Source organism: Talpa europaea (genome assembly GCF_964194135.1).
Source record: "Talpa europaea genome assembly, chromosome: 1".
Taxonomy (NCBI): Eukaryota; Metazoa; Chordata; class Mammalia; order Eulipotyphla; family Talpidae; genus Talpa; species Talpa europaea.
This window is the reverse complement of record NC_140073.1, coordinates 137764944-137786731: the sequence shown is the minus strand read 5'-3', so window position 1 is coordinate 137786731 and position 21788 is coordinate 137764944. Positions and strand designations below refer to the sequence as shown.

Below are 21788 nucleotides of genomic sequence, written 5' to 3'. Positions count from 1 at the left end.
GTCTTTAAGAGAGAATGAAAGAGCTAGTCCTCATTTAATTTCATTTTTCCCACTTTTAACTATGGTGATTCCTGAGGGAAATAATGATCAGCTCACACTTTAAAAAAATACACACAGGACTCTGGGGACTGTAGTTCTGAAAGACATGACCCTATCTCTATAACCAACTCACAGAGTTAATGAGGCTAAGATTGCATGCATTTCCTCTTTTCAAGCATTAGATAACACTTTAAATAAGAGGATATGCAGCATAATCCCTAGAGTAATATTAACTTGCGCTCTCAATGCAAGTCATCATAGTGTTTCAAGATGCTGTTCCTCTCATCTGCCAATGTATAGCCTTTGAGCTACAGCTTTGCATGTGGGTCTTATTTCTGCTGATACCAGACTTATTTAAAGGAATCACTCTGACCAGGTATCTTTTCTTTGCAATTTGATCTCTTTATATGTAATTTTCATCAGCCAGCATTTCATTGTCTAATTTGAGCCCTAACTAAGTGTCCTTCACCTTCATGAGAAGCTCCTGTGCTTCCCAGCTGGAGTTGTTAGGATATGCAAAAAGGATCAGGATGCGGATCTACACTGGGTTTATTCACACCCTTCAGAGTGACCGCTAGATGGAGGAATCACCGAGTGTCACCTGCTGCAGTCTTATTAACTGCGCTTTATGTGGTGTTGGTGTCATTGTACTGTTATCTTAATCAATAATACACAAGCTTGAAACAGCTGTAGGGTTCATTTGTCACTAGTGTGCTCGGATAATGCACTGATTGCAGGGTGAGTGTGTTTGTAGGTAGATCAGAAAGAAAAGAAAGAAGACATATGTAAGCAATTTGACTTTCATAAGTAACACCAAGGAGTCTGGGGCTTTGTCATTTTCATTCCAGTGTCTTTAGCACAATGCCAGGTGCAAAGTTGATGTTTAATAAATAACTGTTGAATGAATGAAGAGGACCTGGCCATCACTCCTAACTACACTTAGGCAAACTAGAAACAATAACTTAAAACTAGGAAATGCGTAAGGCATGGGAATTCAGCTCGTTTCATATCTCTTAGGATGAAAAAGTGTCAGTCACATGTTTTCCCTTTCAACCTCTGACCAAGTTAGGAAGTTAACCCAGAAATTAGATAGGATTCACAAAAATCTGCTTTATAGAGTTGACCCATGAACAGAGTTCATGGGTTCAAGCAGTCAAAATCTGACTTTAACAGTTGGCTCTCAGTATCTGATAGTTCCACATCTGCAGATTCAACCAGCCCCTTATTATGGGCCTCCTTAGTGGCGGAGGGTTTAAGCACTATCAAGCTACTGCCAGTCATTACAGCACAAGTTTAATCTCCAGCTTGCCAGGGAGCAACCCACATGGCGCAGCAGACCTCTTCTGTCTTCACCTGCGCCTCCCTTCAGCAGTGTATTTCAATGGATCTGCCTGTTCTGCTCCCCACTCTGCCTTTGATGAATCCTCTTACCCTCCCACCTCTGGCTTACACCCCAGTTCTTGTATGCATAAATAAATAAATCTTTCAACCAGCCCCTTATGTCAGTTGATTCAGCCACTCATGATTGGTCAAATTCATGACTGTGGAACCCTCAGACAGAAAAAGCCATGCATATTTTAATGGATCCCCAAATTCCAAACTATCATTTGTTCAAGGCTCAGCTATACTTAGTAAAGCTAGATAAAGAACTTAAGGTGGGCCACCTCCTCTCATCCTGATTTGAGCTTAACCTCCCTATTGTCAAACAGCATGTGAACAGGCCAACATGTGGGTGACTGCATGAGAAACTGGAGTGTGGAGAAAGAGAATCTGAGGCAAGAAAAGACTCTTAGAAAGCTCAGGAAAGGCCAGATGCCATACTTGTCGAGAATTCTTTTCCACACTCCTCATTCAGAGGAGCATGAGAGGGAGGACATAGACAAGAAATGGGAAGAGAGAATGTTTTTCTCTGTCCCTTTAGATCAGGAAGACATAAGACAAAATGACTCACTGATCGATATTCACAATCTAATGAGCTTGAGCATATACTTAGCAGCTAATGTGTGCTAGGAATTGTTACCATCAGCCTGATTCATAGAAATAAATGGAGTAGCTGCTGTCATTTCCATTATACAGATGAAATGCTCAGGAACAGAGGGGTTTAGTAAATGGGTAAGATTTTATAGCTAGTAAATGGCCGAGTCAGACTTCATTTTCAGCAGTGAAACAGAGCCCATGCTCTTAACAGCTACTCTGCTCAAGGATTTGTCACCTGTTGTGGAAGTCTCAGTAAAAAACTAGGAGTGCTTCCTATTGACAGTTGAAGAAATAGTGCACTGCTGGGCACTCAGGGAAGGGGGTGAAAATATGAAATCTCTTGTTCTATTGGTAGTCAGCTCTGAAAAGAACAAAGAGGAAAAGAAGACATCTTCAGAGTGCTTATTTGCCACCTTTATTTTGCTTAGGACAATATTTTTAAATTAAGGGTGTAGAATCATTGCTTTCTTCCCCAGGTAAATTGTATTAAAATTACTAGAGCATTTGACAGGATGAGTTCCCTTGTATGTGAAATATAGAGAAACAAAACAAAGTGCCAGGTAGAACTAAACCAATAACAAACCCTAGAAAACTGACTGCGGATCAAGGCTACAAGAATTGGAGAGAAGGTACAATGGACTATGGTGGAGGATGATAAGTGCCTTGGTGGTGGGTATGCTGTGGGGACATGCATCTGAGGAGGTGTGATCCTGTGCCCCTAAATCACATGTTGTAAACCAGTATTAGCTCAATAAAAAATAAAAGTACTGCAGTATTTGAAAAGCCTGTAGCTCATGATGCTTAGCTTTATTCTGATGACTGTTCAGAATTGCTAGTCAGTGCCTGGATTATGGACAAACTTTGTGGAGAGCACTACCCACAATAACTACTATAACTATGAATGGAAATCCTGCCCTAAAGACAACAAATTTTGTTGAAGAAATGGAAATGCACACAAATACCTACGAAATGTAGAAATGGTTGTAAAACAACAGGAAGTACCAGCCTGATTTAGAAAGACAAGTTTTACTCTGAGATTTATCAGAGAAAGCTTATGCTTCCTCTATTTTTATAAATCTAAAAGGAAAGGTAATAATTGATGAGCTTTTAAAGTTTCAGCAGGGCCTCCCCAGTGGTGCAGCAGGTTGAGTGCAGCGCTATGAAGCTGTCCACAGCCTCTGCAGCATGGGTTCGAATCCCAGCTGGCCAGGGAGATTCCCACATGGCACAGCAGACCTCTCCTGCCTTGCCCGCTGCTACCCTCAGCAGTGTCTTCGTCCATCTGCCTGTTCTGCTCCCCACTCTATCTCTGGTGAATCCTCTCACCCTCCCACACCTGTGACCTGTACCCCAGCTCTTATATAAATAAAAAAATAAATCTTTAAAAAAAAAGTTTCAACTAGGGAAGTGTTTATTTGAAATAGATTCAACAGCACACACCATTCCTTTAAAGTTCCTGTCTTCATAGCACTCAGAACTATTGAGACTGATTCTTGGGTGTTGCCTGAGTACTTCTTGTGACTCTAGCAGTTCTTATGCTCTGAACATTATTTATCCAAGCAGAGAAAGGCGTCTTTAAGCCCCTAGCCTACATGGAAATATCTTGCAGTGCTGAAGTACTACAGCAGAGGGTTTTACATCACTGTAGAATCATTGTATATAAAATAAAATAAGTAATAAGGAGTAATTTCTAAAATGAAGAATTACAGAGGAGTGTTTTGAAAGGTTCATACATCTGTAGAGATTTTTATCATCTTCATATACATTTGAGACACATCAAAGTCTTGATTGGTCAAGATGAATAGGAACTAATGATCCCTCGGAAATTCAAAGACTTAGTATTAATTACTTCTCAACAGCTGGCAATATTTATAGTACTACTACTGGGGATAAGTAGCTGAGTAAGGAAATTGCAGATTTAGAAGTGTCCCTAAACAATTTACCCTCCCTTTCCAGAGTAGTAGCTACAGAGGGAAACAATAGAAAAATCTAGTTCAGAGCTTCTATACTGAAAACCAAGATAGATTCCTGTTAGACCAAAGTTTTATTTGGGCCTCTAGGTGTATTTTTTGTCTTTCAAGTAAATTAGTCAACATTTCACAACCAGGAGATTGCAAGGATGACTTGTGAGGCAGTGCCGACTTTCTGAACTTAATACAGAACAACATCTGTTCCTGCCATTCAAAGCAGTGATATTCTTAGAATTTCTGCAGTGATGCAAGTGTTACTTTGCTGTGTATTATGGCAACCACCAGCCACAATGACTGTTGAGCATTTGAAATATGAATGTGACTGAGAAGCTGAATTTTTAAATTATTTTAATTTTAATTAAGTTTTTATAGACACGGTTAGAGGCTGCTGTACTGAAAACTGTAGTCTTGAGCAACCAAACAGATTTCTAGAGTTGTAAAATTAAGCTTGTGTATGTCTGGGTTTCTTCTGGCCTCTCAGAAAAGGAGAGAAAAGTCAATTCCCCCCCCCTTTCTTTTTTTAATTAAAAACAATTGTCAGTTTATTGGATTGATTAATCTCCTTAGCCCAGTTGCTCCTGAAATGCATAAGGGAATCACTGACTATTTTGTTAACATATTCCCCACATGTGGAGAACAGTTGTCCAACTCCTCTTCCCCAAATTCCAGACCCACATAGCCAACTGCTACTTGTCCTCTCCACTTGGGCTTCTAATGAACACCTCATTCCTGACCAATCCAAGATTGGGCTCCTTCTATGCCTCCTCCCGCCATGCTCCATGTTAGACACATCTAGTGCCCGCCCATGTCTGGTATTCTTCTCCTCAGCTCCTGGAAATATTAGACCTCTCAAATTCATGGTGGCTAGGTGAGTTTACCTATGATGATCCAGGGACCAAGGGTGGAAGTGATAGTAGCACTTCCAAGGCAAAGTGTGTCATTCTTGGTATGATACTCTTACTGTCTATGTAAATCTAACATGGTAGTAATATTCAGATCAAAAAAAAACATTAGTTTTATAGCTTTCATGATAGTAATCATAGAGTATGCCAAATAAGAAATTGGAGAAAAATTAACTTAAATTTTATATCAATGAAAATTCAGGTTTGTACAAAGTAGGAAAGGATTTAAAAAAATAATTCTAAAATCTAAAGCAGTTTGAGTCAGACTTATATTTAATTGCAATTACAATTTTAACCTCATTCAATTCTTGTCTGAGAGAAAAGATGAAATAATAAAAGAAACCTCCATTCTATTTTTTTGCTTTGCTAACAGTATTGAAGAAAAATTTATTTGCTATTTAAACCCAAGAATACTCTTAAGTAGTATATTCTGTGATGAAAAGAAAATGTTAAAACAATTAAACTCCATATATCATCCTGTGTTAAACCTTGTGACCAGTTTTGATGGTTATTATCTTAGAAACCATTGTCCTTTCTCATATTAACTGTTCTTTAGAGAAGAGAATCATATTTGAAGATAAATTTATAAGTGAATACAACTGTAATCTTCCCTCCCAGATCTGGCCATCTCCTGGAAATGTTGCCCTCTCTAGATGGCACCATTATTATCAAGCTGTTGAAGCTAGACATCTGGGAATTATCTTGATATAACTTTCTCAGCCATTCTCTACCAGGTTCTGTTGACTTTTACCCTCCAGGGAGATGTCTTTCCAGTTGAGTCTGGCTTCATCTGTACAGCAGACAACCTTGTCTCCTGTATTCTTGAAACATCCCTGTAAACATCCTACACCCATAGTTCCACAAAACAGTGCAATTATAGTGAACTTTTTAAAGCTCTAATCTAATTATGGTCTTCCCATGTTTAAAATGATGTTTTTCAAGTAAAATTCAAAATCCTGAACTGATTTATGAGACCCTATGTGAGCCAGCTTCTTCTCCAGCTTTGAAGATCTTTTTACCAGCCAAATGCTAAAATAACAGTGGTTTAACAAGACATAATTTCTCTTGTATAAGTAGACAATACAGAAACTGCTGTGGTAGTTTCAGAGTCCTCTAGAATCTACGCTTCTTTGCTCTTGTTGCTTTACCAACCTCATCACAGATGAATGTTGCGGCTCACCCCATATCTGCATTCTAGCTAGAAGGAAAGTGGAAAGGGAAATAAATGGCAAGTGCCTTCTCTTTGAGTACATTTTGCAACATTGCCCCTGACTGTGTCCCATTCTTCAGAACTTAGTCACATGACCTTACCCAGCTGCAAAGGAGACTTCTGGGAAGTCACGTGCCTAACATATGCAGTGCATTGTTGTTGGGAAAAGGAGATACATTTGGAGCGTCACCTAGTGGTCTATCACAAAGCTAAATCTTCATCATCCAGGGTAGAATGTAAGTCAAAAATGTCTGATGCAGAAAACCAACACATAGCACATAAGCATATTGCTGGAAATGTTACAGGGTAACCCTGCTCTAAAACAGGTTGCCTGACTGTGGGTCCTCACCCGCGTGCTTAAAAGGGACTTATGCTGCAGGCACACACAAAAGATTAACCAAAGGTTTATTTACGAGGAAAGGGGAATGAGGAAATGTACAACTCAGGGAGAAACGAGGAAGATAAATTCTTAAATGTGTCCTACCTGTTCCACCGACCTGGAATCCCAAATGACCCACTGAGACCAAACCTGCCTGGCCAAGAGCCCCGGCCCCACTAAGATGGCTGGTTTTATTTACAAACAGAGAAAATGGCTACTAAACTCTGCCCTTAGGTCCACGCAACTTCCATTTGGGGATCCTGGGATTTGTAGTTCCCAGTGTCTTTGTGGCATGGGGGTGGCAAATGCTAAAGAAAATAGCTAAAATTCTTGAAAGTAATTGCCTCTGGGACACATGGATAGAGTGAAGCAGGGCAGTGATGTTTTGCATTGTATACCTTGAAATGCTGTTTGACTTTTTTCATAAGAACATATTTTGATAAAAATTGCATTTGAAAGTTTTCTAAAGCATAAATAGATGAGGATTACATGTGAGAACTGGATGGGTTTTCCCTGCGAAGCCCTTGAGGTTGTCTATTTATTTCCCACTTTGACAGTCATCTCTGAGTCTTTGGTATTTCTGCAAAGGTGATCTTATATGCATGAATATTGTCAAAGGTTGGAAGACCATAAGATCAGGTTCAAGATATTAGACCAAACCTAATTGCCCTGTTTTATCCTCTTATTAAATTAGGGCACCTGGCGTTTAAAATATTGATGAGACATTAAATGTCTTTGACTTAGGTATTTTGTCTTATTTTCCTGACATAGATGGATTTATAATAAGCTTGTCCAGGAAAATTTTCTTAATTGGCAGCAGCACTCCTTTTCATTATGGGAGTTTCATGACAGGGAAGGTATACACCTCAAACCACAAGCCGTGGAAGGTTGGTTAATAAAAATATGCAGACACCTCTTAGCCCCTGTATGAGGAGAGAAATAGAACCTGAGATTGTGGAAGCCCAGAAGCTGTGTGGCTCTGCTGATCAAGAAGAAACAAAATAATTCATCTGAATGAAATATCAGGAGACCTCTCTGTTTTCATGAGAAATGTATCAAGCCTTAACAATTGCAAACCTTAATGGGTTTTGTTTGTTAAAATATTTAGCAAAGAAGAGTTGTTGATAATGAGAGACAAAGGTCTGAAAAGGAAAACAATCATTGGACTTGTTTTTAATCTCATTTCATTTTCTCAGCTCTCAGTCATGTCATTATCTGGCTTTGGTGCTTATATAACTTAATTAGGGGTGTTCAGACAGCGATGGGAATAGCAGAGCAAAATGAAAGGATAACAATTTAAATAGATTGACTTCAGATGCCAGTATGGATGGAAATGAAGCCTATTAAAGACCTAATTCTAGAAGCAGCTCTTGACATTGATCATTTGTGAAAAGAAGGTTTTTTTTTTTCCTTACCCACATACGTGGTTTTGTACACTTATGTCTACAAACCTTAAGCATTGGTACATTTGATCATCAGCTTGTGGAATTACTAACAGCACGCTACTTTGAAAGAGCAGACAAGATTATTAAGTTTGGCAGGAAATGAAAATTTAGTCTTAATATACATGTGAAATTGAATTGTCTATAGCACAAAACTTTAGAGATTACCCATGCAAAATGAAAAAAACTATCTAAATTTAAAATTGTCCTCACTACAGTGAAAAGTAATTTTGCAGTCTGCATTTATACTGCATTGAAATCCATGAAGAGATTGGCTCTATTAATTTAGATTTAAACAGAATCTGTATCTTCTAAAAATGGTAAATGAGATGGAAAATGTACTTCAAGGGGAGAAATGAGTCTCTGAAAATGCGGTAGGCAGGCAGGGTCCCTCCTCCACATCTTTGAGTATGCCCTGAGACCAGTCAGGGCTTCAGAGGGAAGGCTCCATCTACTGTGACAGGCATTTAGAATAGGACATGCAGACAACGCCTCAATTACATATTGCAGCCTTCAAGAATAGGACAAGAAGCAAATCAAGTAAGGCCCCAAGCAAAAAATCACTGGCAGTGTTTATAGTCTAGTTCCCAAAATGGCCTGGCAATTGACAGAAGAAAAAAACAAACAGGAATTTAATGTATTTTTCAAGTCTCAGCCAACACAATTGTCTTCTTATAATCCCTGCCTGGAACAATACTGTGGCAGGGGTTTTTGTTACTCTCCCGGCCTCTTCCCACAAAAAATAATCTTCTGTGTAGAGAGAAATTGAGAGTATTTTTTTTTAATTCCCTAATCTTTGATTTCCTTTAGCTCACAAGGACTGATAAACATTTTTGTCTGTTATTAAATAAATTATTATTTGTTAAATAGAGGGCTATTTATTTGGAACCATAGTTTGATGACCTATCATTTAACCACTGAGAAGAATACATAATAGAATAGCCATTGTGCAGCAAAAATTAATAATAAGCTAGGATTTAACATTCTTAAAGTTCTTATTAGAATTATTATGAAGAGGAATGTAAAAACAATGGTTCTTAGAACCCCTTAGTAATAGAATTGAGTCTAGAACTAATGTTTTCCAAGCTTCCAGGCACTTTTCATATTTGCTATAGCTTATCAAAAATCAACACTGCAGAGTGGGCAACACATCAGATAATATTGTTAACTTTCTTCATTTCCTCTTTGCTTTTTCAGGCATTGCTGTGCTTTACTTACATCTCTATGATGTGTTCGGGGATCCTGCCTACCTACAGAAGGCACATGGCTATGTAAAGCAAAGTCTGAACTACTTGTCCAAGCGTTCCATCACCTTCCTTTGTGGGGATGCAGGCCCCCTGGCAGTGTCTGCTGTGGTATATCACAAAATGAACAATGAGAGGCAGGCAGAAGATTGCATAACCCGGTAAGCAAATGTCTTTTTGAGAATTATTTAGATATTATTATGCATTAATTCTGTATATATTAGCAAAAGAACATTTGAGTGAATTTACTTTTCTCACAGCAATACAACTGACTACTCTGTCATGTGATCAGTTATTATTCCAGAGTGTAGCTAAGGAACAGCCATAATAATCCCTTTTTAATTGCAAAATATGATGACACTGACAAGTTCCAGATCAAGCATCAGTTGAATAATATAAATGAGGTCAAAGCCTAATTATGTGAGTGCTGACCCAAGGTGCTCTCCAGGACCAGTAATTTGAAGAAATGCTGTTCACTTCCTGCTGTGGTCTGGGAGGGGCTTCCTAAGGCAGCACAAACATTCAAAACTGTTTCTTAGGGGCAAGTGACAGAAATCCAAAGGGGTGTGGCAGAGGACTGTGGGCACTTTGGTGGTAGGAAAACTATGGTGACCACATCTAGGGGGAGAAATCCTATATTGTGAATAAACAAGGATGTTTAAAAAAATAAAAGAAAGCCAAATCTTTATTTTTCATATAAATCAAGGCAACCCACTAGAAGCTTGTGAGTGATAAAGAATTACTGTACTTACATATGAGTCAACTATAACCATTGCCTTACGAGCGTTTATTGAACACTTTCAGAAATCTCCTAAGACATCTGACAGCCACACAGCTCTCCATGCCATGTTAACACACCGAGAGTTGCAGTTCCAATAAGGGTGTTTTGTTTTGTTTTATTGTTAATAAACTTTACTTTTTAGAGCAGTTTTTAGTTCACAAAATAATTAAAAGGAAGTCACATAAATTTCCCCGGTACCCCTGCCCCACAAATGCATCGCCTCCTGCATTGTCAATTCTCTCCAACCAGAAAGGTTCACTTGTTACAATCAAGGAACCTGTCATCACCCAAGGTCCACACTGTACATTAGGGTTCACTCTTGGTGTTGTACATTCTGTGGGTTTGGGAAATGTATGTTGACATGTATACATTATTATAGCATTGTACAGAGTAGTTCACTACCCTAAATATCCTCCCTGCTCTTCCTATTAACCTTTCTTCCCTCCTCCCTAGCCTCTGGTAACCACTGATCTTTTTACTATCTCCATAGTTTGCCTTTTGCAGGTCATTTAGTTATAATTATACAAAATGTAGTTTTTTCAGATTGGCATCTGTGACTTAAGTATATATTCGTTTAAGATTCCTCCATGTCTTTTTATGGCTTGATAGTTCATTTCTCTTTAGTGCTAGTAATATTTCATTGTCTGGATGTATCACAGTATATTTATCTAGTCACCTATTGAAGGACACCTTCATTGTTCCCAAGTTTTGGCAGTTATTTTACCATTATAAAATAACTGTTACCATTGAAAAGGTAACATTCATTTACAGCACTGTAGAGTGTGTATTAGTTTCTCACCTCAGCAAGTATATATATACCACACCATGCTTAGCACCAGTCTGGGTACCACCCACCCATCATCCTCTCTAGCCCCAACTTTCCCCGCTGATAACCACCATTCTGTAATCAGAGTTGAAGGATAAGGATTTGTTTTTGTTTGTTTATTTTGTCTTTATATTCCATAAATATCAATAAGTGAAAGAATAAGGTATTTGTCTTTGTCCTTCTGACTTACTTCACTTAGCATAATCCCCACAGTCCATCTTTGTTGTCCCAAATGGCAGACGTTCATCTTTTTTTTTAATGGCTGAGTATTATTCCATTGTGTGTGTATATGTGTATACAGATTGATGATAGATAGATGTATTATTCCATTGTGTGTATGTGTATATATATAGAGAGACATAATAGATAATATACCTATATGTATATGTGTACACACATAACATATCTTCTTTATCCAGTCATCCCTCATTAGGCAATTGGGTTGTTTCCATATGTTAGTTATTGCATACGGAGCTGCGAGGAGCATAAGTTACAGATGTCTTTTTAAATTAGTATTTCCATATACGTAGTGGGATTACTGAATCATGTACTAGTTCATCAGCAAGCTTTTGGACTAAAATTCTATTAACTTTAACTTTTTACCACTCAAAATTTTACTATAAAGAATTTCAAAAATATAGAATAGTTGATAGAATGGTGAATCCCTTTAGAACTGTCACATAGATTCTACCATTAAAATTACTTTAGGGCCTCCCTGTGGTCTAGGGGTTAAATCTCAGTGCTCTAACTGCCATGGCCTGAGTTCAGTCCCAGACAGGGAGCTAACCCATATAGCGCAGCAGACCTCTCCTATCTTGTCCGCTGCTCCCCTCAGCAGCCTATTTCAGTCAGTCTGCCTGTTCTGTTCCCCACTCTGTCTCTGGTGAATCCCCTCCCCGGCTCCCTCAGCTCTGGCCTGCACCCTGGTTCTAAAAAAAAAAAAAAGGATAGAGGAATGGATAGATGAATGTGATAAAATTTAAAAAAAAAAAATTTTAAAGGTTTATTTATGCATAGAAGTGGGGTGCATTTTTTTTTTTTTTAGCAAATTGCACACTAGAGTTCAATATCTGTTCACAGTTTTCTCTTTACATGTAAACTTTACACACAGTAAGCTGCCAAGTTTTAAATGCTTGTTGAATTTTGACAAATGCATATGCCATGGTAATCCAGACCCCTAGCAAGACCTAGAATATTTTTTCAAATATTTTTTCTGACCCAGCCTCTCTCTTTTTCTAGTATTCCAATTACACCTATGTTGGGTCTTTTGATAAGTGTTCTACCCGTTTCTAAGACTGGTTTGTTTTTGGTTTTTTTTCAGTCTTTTTGTTTGTTTCTGTCCTTAAGATTGAATAGTATTGATCTGTTTTCAGATACGCTGTCTTTCCTCTGTTACATTCATTCTGCTGTTAAGCCCATCCAGCAACTTAGTTTAAACTTTACATTTTTCACTTCTAGAATTTACACTTGGTGCTGTTTTATTTAATTATTTATATTTTGTTAAACTACACATAACACAATTTACCATATTAGCCATTTTTAAGTGTATAGTCTGGTGGTATTAAATACATTCTTAATGTTTTATAATCACCATCACCATCCATCTCTATAGCTCTTTTTTGAACCCTGAAACTCTGTACCCATTGAACAATGACCCTCCATTTCCCAAGCATCCAGACCCTGTCAATCACCAGATATTTTCCATTTCTCTGATTTTTGACTACTCTAATTATCTCATATATGTGGAATTATACAAAATCATTTTTTTTCTGACTGCCTTGTATCATTTAGCATAATATCCTAAGGTTAATACATGTTATAGAACAGCTAGACTTTTAAAGATATGATTATTTGTATTGAAAAAAGGGATTATCCATACTCCTGTTGTTTAAGCATTTATAAGCAAAATCTCCTCCCCTAATCATTTTCATGTACAGTGCTATTTTCTTAACAGTATCATGGGCAACTGTAACAACAGGGGGTTCAGTGTAACATGAGTTTGGCCATGGAGTATGTTGTTCTACTAGCCTGTGTTTCATTAAATTATTCCCTGAATTGACATATTCTTTTGTTTCCTTTTTTATGTATACTTATGCTTCATATATCAGAGGTTAGAATTTATATAGAACAACTTAAAAATAAAACATTTTACTAATATATTTGGAGGAAAAATGTATGACATCCTGTAAGCATTTCATTTTATAAAAATAATGTTGAATTCATCCATTCTTAGATTGAATGCTACAAAAGCCAGCTGTTCTTGGATTCTCAGACCCCAACTGCTAAAATTCTAGCAGTTTTAGGGCTTGTCTCCCTGAGGAACTCGAAGACTCAGCCATACACTTGTATGAGGTCCTTCGATTTTCTTGACTTTTCATTCTCTGAGTTTAGTTGATCTTTGAACCCTGACTACCATTGTGATCTAGTCCTGTCCACCGAATATAGACTAATATGGAATAATTTATAAGCTATAAATATATTTCAACATTTGTATAATTATATTAAAATGTATTTTATAAAGTATATAATAATTTAACATATATTTGTATTTATACATTTTTAAATGTTTTAAGTGTCTAACACTACCTGATCCTGTTCATGCGTTTTTATTCCTAGACTGATGCACCTAAAAAAGATTGATCCCCATGCTCCAAATGAAATGCTGTATGGACGGATGGGCTACATCTATGCTCTGCTATATGTGAATAAGAACTTTGGGGAGGAAAAGATCCCTCAACACCATATTCAGGAGGTACTTTTTGAAGTCTTTTTAGAATCCCACTTATTATGTGCCTAAACTGTTGGTTTGTTTCTCTAATTAGTATATCCCAAGTAGAAGGAAGGTGTATCTTGACCTCTGAGGATCAGGCAGAGAACCAGTAACTTCAAAATGAGTGCTGTTGGAAACTCAGTAAGTAGGAAGTGACTCAGTGTAAGAAAGGCAGCCTGCTCCATTTGAGAGTCGAGAGACCCTTTCAGAGATATTGCAAGTCAGATTTCATTTCCCAGATACAGATGTCTTCTTTTGTGCCTAAAGAAGTTTATGCTTTCCTTTGACAGGTGAATTTTTGTAGGTGCTAGTGAGGTGTTCAAGATCTCCCAGTACCTTCCCCCTTTTAGGCAACACACAGGCGTGCCTCTTCCTGAGTACAGAATTAAATCATGCCCTTCTATGGCTAAGATGGTATCTCATTCACTACGTTCCCCAGTACCTCTTCACAAAAAGTTCCTTATCTTCATTAGGAGGGTCTGTGTTCTAATTCCCTCATTATTTTTTGCCAATTTTCTCCCTGTAGATTTGTGAAACTGTCTTAACTTCTGGAGAAAATCTAGCTAGAAAAAGAAACTTCACATCAAAGACTCCACTGATGTATGAGTGGTATCAAGAATACTATGTAGGTGCTGCTCATGGCCTAGCAGGAATTTATTACTTCTTGATGCAGGTAAGAAGGGATGATGGTGAGACTATAAAATGTACTTCCTGACTGTGCAATCTTGGGTGAGAGAACAGGTGCTTCAGCTCTATTTCTTTGTTTTTGTTTTGTTGACCACTGCATCATGATCCTTATACCTGGCCTAGAGAAACAAGAATAATATTTGTCAAGGTGCATTTTAAAGTGTATAAATATAAAAGCACTGTGTTTTTTAGATAATGTTTTATCGCCTACAGTGTGCTGCTTGTGCAAACTGAAGTGTTGTGACCTGTACTGCCCCATGAAGTGCCTTCTGCTCTCCTCTTCAAGCACATGTCTTGAATAAAGAATATTATTCCACCTTATAAGGCACAACCCACTGAAACAAATTCCAAAAGTAAGAACAAAATCAATAGAAAACAAATGAGCATATGTAGCCTAAGGCTTACTTAGAGAATAAAGCTAAAGAGCCTTTTCAATGGATTTTGTGTAACTTAACTGAAAAATAGTTGAATATGCTATGCCCAACAGTTCTTAGGAACTAATACTACTGGGGAACATCAGCCAAAGTCGAATAGACTAAGGACAAATAGAATTTACTGCAGCAAGCATAACCTGGAAGAGAGGTCAGAAGAGGACTTCTCAGGAGAGGATCATTTCCAGAGGCTTATTTAGCTCCCTTTAAGGAGAAAGAGGCACTTGTGAATAAAAATAAGAATTCATGGTAAAATCAAATTGATTTTTAATGGCAGCAAAGATGCCCCCCCCCTTACCTTCCCAAAGTGCAGTGTGGCATAAAGAAAAGCATTTTATTAATATGTTCAATATGAGTGTTTGGATATACGTGCGACTAGCTGGTTGAGTAGCTGGCTATAATAATGCAAAATCAATGTCAGACCTTTCCTCTCTCTATAACTAAACAGTGACAACACAGCTGAAATCCTCAAGGTTATTACTGCTTTTGAATACAGAGTCGCACACTGAGTTTTACTGACAGTAAGAGACCAAGTGTGGTATTTATTCTTCACTTCTCAATGAAGAGTTTTGTCGTTAGAGGTTTTCAAAAGTGAAACACATTTCCTTATTGTCTGTCTATATCTAGATATAAATACAGGTTCTTAAGTGTTTTTCGGAAAAGAGAATTCTTGTTTTTCAAAGTCTCAAGGTGAGTTAGAATCATAGATGTTAGTGACTGGACAGCCTTTTTACCTTCCTTTGAGCAGTCATAAGAAAGTGTCTTTTCTGCCTCCTTTTATTAACGCAATAAGAAATCTGGAAACCCAAGTGTTAAGTTTTCCATTTGTAGATTATTGTATATTTAAAACGATTTAATTTTTAAAACTAAAAGTCTTTCTAGTAAGTACCTAGTTATCAACGTAAAACAAAACATTATCTATATAGGCCACATTAGATAATTCCTGCAGATTTGAGAATGCTCTCATTATACCCTAACATTGTAAACTGAACTTGAATAGTATTCTTTGGGTACAGTGGAATCTGTGTGTCTCCTAGAGAACCTAGTTCACATTCTGAACTAAGTATCAGAAACTAGGTATCTGAACTAAGTATCTGAAAGCCTTATTGGTCATTATTGACTAGTTAGTTCCCTGACACCACCACTTCCTGCCTGTGCTCCACAACTCTGCCCACCCATCGCTCCCATGTGTCCACCTGTACCTGGCAAAAACAACACTTTGAATTTATTGTTTAAGATCTGAGCAGTGCATTGAATTAAGAGTAGGTACAAAATGAAAAACTAGTAATTGAATAAAATATGGAGCATATGTCTATGTGTCCTGTAAATATATAAATTGTTGTATCAAAACAGTCCTGTATAAGTGTGCATCCCAAGGTATCTGCAGAAAGGCTTGACCTACAGTCACACTGCAGATTAAGATCTAGATTCCAGTTCACTTACCTCATGAGCATCCTCATCTGTTGGAAGTTTTACCTACCACTTCTCTAAAGTAATAACGTTTGCTTGGTTTGTAGAATACATTTCTTTGTATCCTTTAAAGTATGCGGAAGGTATTAAAACTTTAGAACTTCTCTTATACTCACATTCTTAAGCATTGTATATGGATAATAATAAATATTGAAAAATAATACATACCTAAAGTCCCAAGCATTAATTAATAGCCTCATTTTAGTTTGTTCAGTATGTGAAAATATTGGATGGAATCCAAAACCTCTTAGTAACTTCAAGTTCCTTTTGGTCATATTTTCTTTCTGGCTTATGGTTCATTTCATGACTTAGGAAGGTATGTTTGCTTCAGAAGTACTAAAGAAGTACTACCTTTCTCATTTTTAGCCCAGTCTTCATGTAAGCTCTATGAAGTTACATAGTTTGGTCAAGCCCAGTATAGACTATGTTTGCCAGCTGAAGTTTCCTTCTGGAAATTACCCTCCTTGTGTGGATGATACTCGAGATCTGCTAGTCCACTGGTGCCACGGTTCCCCTGGGGTAATCTACATGCTCATCCAGGCCTATAAGGTACTGTGAATTTTCTCATTTCAGAAATACTTTGGAAAATGACATAAAATTGTATAATTTAAAATTAGCTTTATGTATAGCCCTTAAATGAGTAATAGATAAGTCACTTCTTGGACCTAAGATCACTTTGCCAAATGGATTATAATTCATTTCTCATAGTATCCACCGTGTACCGTAGAAGACCCTATTCCTTAGACCAGGAGACTGCTTCACCAATAGGCAGAATAAAGAGCAAAGCATTAGTGGTAGAGCCAAGATAAGCATTCCAGAAGCTCAATTCAAAATAGAATCTTCCTTTTACATTGCTGTATCTGCTGTAGAAGAGTTGGCAGTTTCTCAAAAAATTAAACATAGAGGTAAGATCCAGCAGTTCCACATCTAGTTATATACCCAAAGGAATGAAAAACTATTAAAACAGATACTCATATACCAGTGTTTCCTAGCAGCATACCCAGAATGTGGAAATTGTCCAGTGTCCAACCACAAATGACTAGATAAACAAATGTGGTATGTGCATATAATGGAATATTACTTTGCTATAAAAAAGGAATGGATTTCTCATCCATTCTACAGCTTGCTTGAACCTTCAAAATATTATGCTAAGTGAAATAAGCCACAGACAAAGGACAACTACTGTATGATTCCACTTGTATGACATGAAAGTTAATGTGACATTTCTAGAATAGGCAAACCTCTAGAGATAGAAAGTAGAACAGAAATTACCAAGGGACTGACACAAGAGGGAGGGAGGCAAAGGCTGGAGAATTACCATTTCAGGGGCACAGAATTTCTGTTTGGAATGATTTTGGCAATAACGGTGGTAATTATACAACATTGTGGATATAATTAATGCCACAGAACTGTACACTTAAAATGGTACCTTTCATGTGATGTATATTTTCCATAACAAAAATGCAAATATCTCTTATTAAAAACATTGACTAGCAAAGCCATAATCAAGAAAAAAAAATGTTTTTATGAGGGAAAGAAACAAATATACCAAGATATCTTTGCCTGTTGGTGCCAAATCTACAAATTACAAATATACAGACAACAAATAGGTGCTCGCATCTCACAGTCTAAATAAGCGATTAGTATGTCACATTTTACATTTCAGAAACTTGGATATAAAGGAAGAACAACTTTTAAAACTGCCTTTTTTACTTTTAAGAGCACTTAATTTGCAATGAGATTTCAAATATGTCTACTCAGAATATTTCTCAAGTCTTTGATAAACATGTAGGAAATGGCAAAACACTGTAAAGGTATCTGTATTTTTTGACATAGTCATTCATAATAAATTTGCATGTTAATAAGTTTCTTCTTTATCTTGTAAAGAAACTTCCTAATAGTGAAGGAAACATTGATACCAAAGAAGGTAACACATGCTCTTTGGAAAATGGCTAACGATAATAAGTTCCAAGTAAAATACAGCACACAAACACATAAAACTTGAACCGAGCAAGCAAGGTCATGCCCAGTTACTTAAAAACAAAAAGAGCAAAGCCAGTGAGTTTTTCTAATTTGGCCCCATTAAATACAACACATTTCTCTGGTTCTAAATCTCTTAGCCTTTTCTTGCCTAACCACCTCCCACCTCCATTCTCCATCTCCCATCCTTACTTACCAAGAAGATATGTTGACCAACGTTTCTTTTATATTATATCCCTTATAATAAAACAGTGTCCCCTGACTGCAGGTGTTCAAAGAAGAACAGTATCTCAACGACGCCTATCAGTCTGCTGATGTGATCTGGCAGTACGGTTTGCTGAGGAAGGGGTACGGGCTGTGCCACGGCGCTGCGGGGAATGCCTACGCCTTCCTGGCACTGTACAACCTCACACGTGATATGAAGTACCTGTACAGGGCCTGTAAGGTAGGGTCAAACCCACCAAGAAGAAAGCACTGCCTCCCAGAAGATTGTGGAAAAGGCTCTAATTAATGTGATTTCATTCATTTAGTTTTTAAACCATGAGTCTATAAAACAAGCACAGTTATTTAAAAAAGATCTTCCAAAGCCATTCAGCTGAATTAACTTTCTTTTAAAAGGATATAATGCTACTCAGCAGCATTTATGGGAGGTACAGGGAAATGTAGAGAACTTTCTTCCTTCTGTGATAACCTTAGAGATGCACAGCTCAGAATGCTCATTAAATCCTTTACTACTTCTTACTCTCTTTCAGACCACACATATCTCTGCATTAACTCATTTTTTTTAATCAGAGTAATTCTTAGGGATAATGTCTATCAACTTCTGTGGGTCTTGGAAGAAATCATTATTGTAAGTGAACTTGGTCTAACTTTCAGTTTGCTGAGTGGTGCCTCGATTATGGAGAACATGGATGCAGAACACCAGATACCCCTTTCTCCCTCTTTGAAGGTATTTTTTTTTAAGATTTATTTTTATTTATTTATGCATACAAGAACTGGGTACATGTAGGCCCGAGGTGCAGGGGTAGAGAGGATTCACCAGAGACAGATTGGGGAGCAGAACAGTCAGATCTACTGAAACACACTGCTGAGGGGAGCAGTGGGTGAGACAGGAGAGGTCTCCTGTGCCATATGGGTTTAGCTCCCTGGCCAGGGATCCAACTCTTGCCTCAGTGGCCAGCAATAGCTTGATAGTGCTGAGACTAACCCCTGTGCCACATGGGACGTCCCTGAAGGTATTTTTCATACATTACTTATTTGTTTTGTAATATCAGTATCTTCTTTCTGCTTGGTAATTCATGTATTTGAATTTGAGTTTTGTTAATATTAAAAATCAATTCACACAGTGACCACAAACTGGTACTCGTAGTCTAGTGGTGACTACCATTTGTCAAGACAGGCACCTGCTGGGCATTTTGCAGATGTGATCATAAGTCATCTCAGCAAAAGCAAACAGTTACTATCCTCATATCCCCAATGCAGAGACTGAGGCTCAGGTAGTGAGTGGCCTGTGGCCATGGTGAAGGAGCACACTCACATATGGTAAAAGGCAGGGCTGTGCCTTCAACTTGGCTGACTCCACTCTTTCTCCTCGCTGCCACCTGGAGAAAGAACTGACCACCTCTCTAATGATCTCCTTTAACGTTGAGCTGCAACATATATACAGGCAGATGCCCACTTACTTAAATCACGGCCATTAATGTCATCATGTTGATGCTAAAATAAAGCAGGCTCACTCGGTATAATAATATTTGCTTCTTTTCTCTTCCTTTAGGAATGGCTGGAACAATATATTTCCTGGCTGACCTCCTAGTACCCACAAAAGCCAAGTTCCCTGCATTTGAACTCTGAAAGGAAAGGCTACCCCCTGCATCTCATTGCATGACCCTTTCTGTGTATCAAACCTGGACTAATGCTGTCCTTGCTTTTTAAAAAACCAGAGGCAAACTGTGTACTTGATTTTTTTCAGAATTCATCTTTAGTTCAGTTCCTTCAACATTTACCTTTACTTTAAAATATCCAAGGAAATCTCTTATCTTAACATTGGCTTCTTCCTATAGAAAGGGTCGGTGATATGTACAGAATTTGGAGGGCATATGTAGATTTAGATAAAAAAGTACTTTAGAACTTGGAGGAAATATTTTTCTTATTTAAGCTTATGAATATAATTGTCTTAATATTGTTCTTCAAATGTTCAGAAAAAAACTAAATGTAGGCAAAGAAAGATAGATGTGTGATTATAATTAGATATTGCCCTCCATCTCTTCTTCTAGCATATTCCTCTAACAGGACATTTTCATGACTGCTTTTCACTAAGTGGTTGATTATGAAAGGGGACAAAAATATCACTACTCTCTATATGTCCAGTATAAAAATTCCACGAGTTGCAAACTGGACTTGGGACCTGAATATCATTTTCAGAATTTACAATGCTTATTTAAACTAAAGATAATATGCGCTTTCAAATATGCTTCTTTTTGTTAGTAAGCATCCAAGTTCTATAGGCCGTCATTTTTATCAAAAACTCCTAAAATGTAGTGGTCATGCTTTAAAAATTAGTTCAAGATAAGCTAACAACAGTTTATTGTTTTCTCTAAAATAAGTTTGTATATTTTGGAACTATTTAATTTTGTTTATTCTTTGGATTTAGTATGATCAAGAAGTTTTCTGTGTATGAATATATTATGACCTAGGATTTGAGTGCACCCTGTCTACTGAACTTCTAAACTTTTGCTTGTGTTCTACTTATTTTGCAAAGACTGTGGTTTAGTGCTGGCCATTTGTTAAAAGCCATAAGATATTTTCCTTCCTTTCAACCAATGTAGCCATTGGTTTTTTTGTAAAATAGTATAGTACTTCTGTTTAAAGGGGGGAGGGGTGCTATATAACCAATAACTTGAATAAAAACAAAGCTTTTAATAGAAATGCTATTTAAGAGGTATTATCCAGTGATATTGCTTGGAACAAATAGATCCAGTCTCTTTGCATACCCCAAGCTTAATACTCATCACTTTTTGAGCCCACCGGATTAGCATTTATATGGTAGATGAAGAATCCTTGATGCTTCACATTCTGGGCAAATCCCCACTTACCAATTCCCACTCCTCCTCCTTCCATTACTGCCTTTTTCACTTTTGTTTCATCACTTCTGTATGTTTCTGATTAATTTTAAAACATTTCACTAGTTTAAAAAAAAAAAAACAGTGTCTAAAAATTTTAAAAGTGCCTGTTCCATGGCTCTCTCCATCACAGAAACATGTTTTTATTGAAACTTTGAACCAAATCCCACAGAGTGTATACTGGGTCCTGGGTATGATATCCTATTATTTTCCATTTAAAACCAAAATAGCTAATGTTTGTGGAAATTGTGTGAACCTTTAAAGGCTACTGACAATATAGGATCTCAACATCCCACTGCTCGATCCCCAGCATTAGCTTACTTTTCTGTGACTTGCACTAGTCAGGGACAACCCTGTGCCTTTCAGATTTTAGAAGTGCTGCTGGTAAGCTATGCTTTTCTTGTGAAGGTTTCAGAACAGCAACGCTGGCACTGACAGACAGTAAAGCTAATTTGCCTTTGGGTGGGTATCCAACTTGAAAGGATGAAGCTCATTTGGTTAAGTTAAATGTCTTACTATACTATACCTGCACTTATAGCTACTAACCAAGAGAAAAGAACA

The 21788-nt window shown here is 37.4% G+C and overlaps 1 protein-coding gene across 1 annotated transcript in view; it reads left to right on the top strand.

Annotated features, from left to right (window-relative positions):
• LANCL1 (LanC like glutathione S-transferase 1) overlaps positions 1-19959 on the top strand; it is a gene marked incomplete at its 3' end in the record, with an annotated part of 30296 nt that extends 10337 nt beyond the window's left edge. The window contains exons 3-9 of the mRNA XM_084235965.1: positions 9117-9324; positions 13387-13522; positions 14067-14213; positions 16495-16677; positions 18377-18553; positions 18985-19057; positions 19883-19959. Of these exons, the coding sequence (XP_084092091.1) occupies positions 9117-9324; positions 13387-13522; positions 14067-14213; positions 16495-16677; positions 18377-18553; positions 18985-19057; positions 19883-19959 (1001 nt within the window). The remainder of the gene's footprint in view (positions 1-9116; positions 9325-13386; positions 13523-14066; positions 14214-16494; positions 16678-18376; positions 18554-18984; positions 19058-19882) is intronic.
• Positions 19960-21788: the final 1829 nt, after the last annotated feature.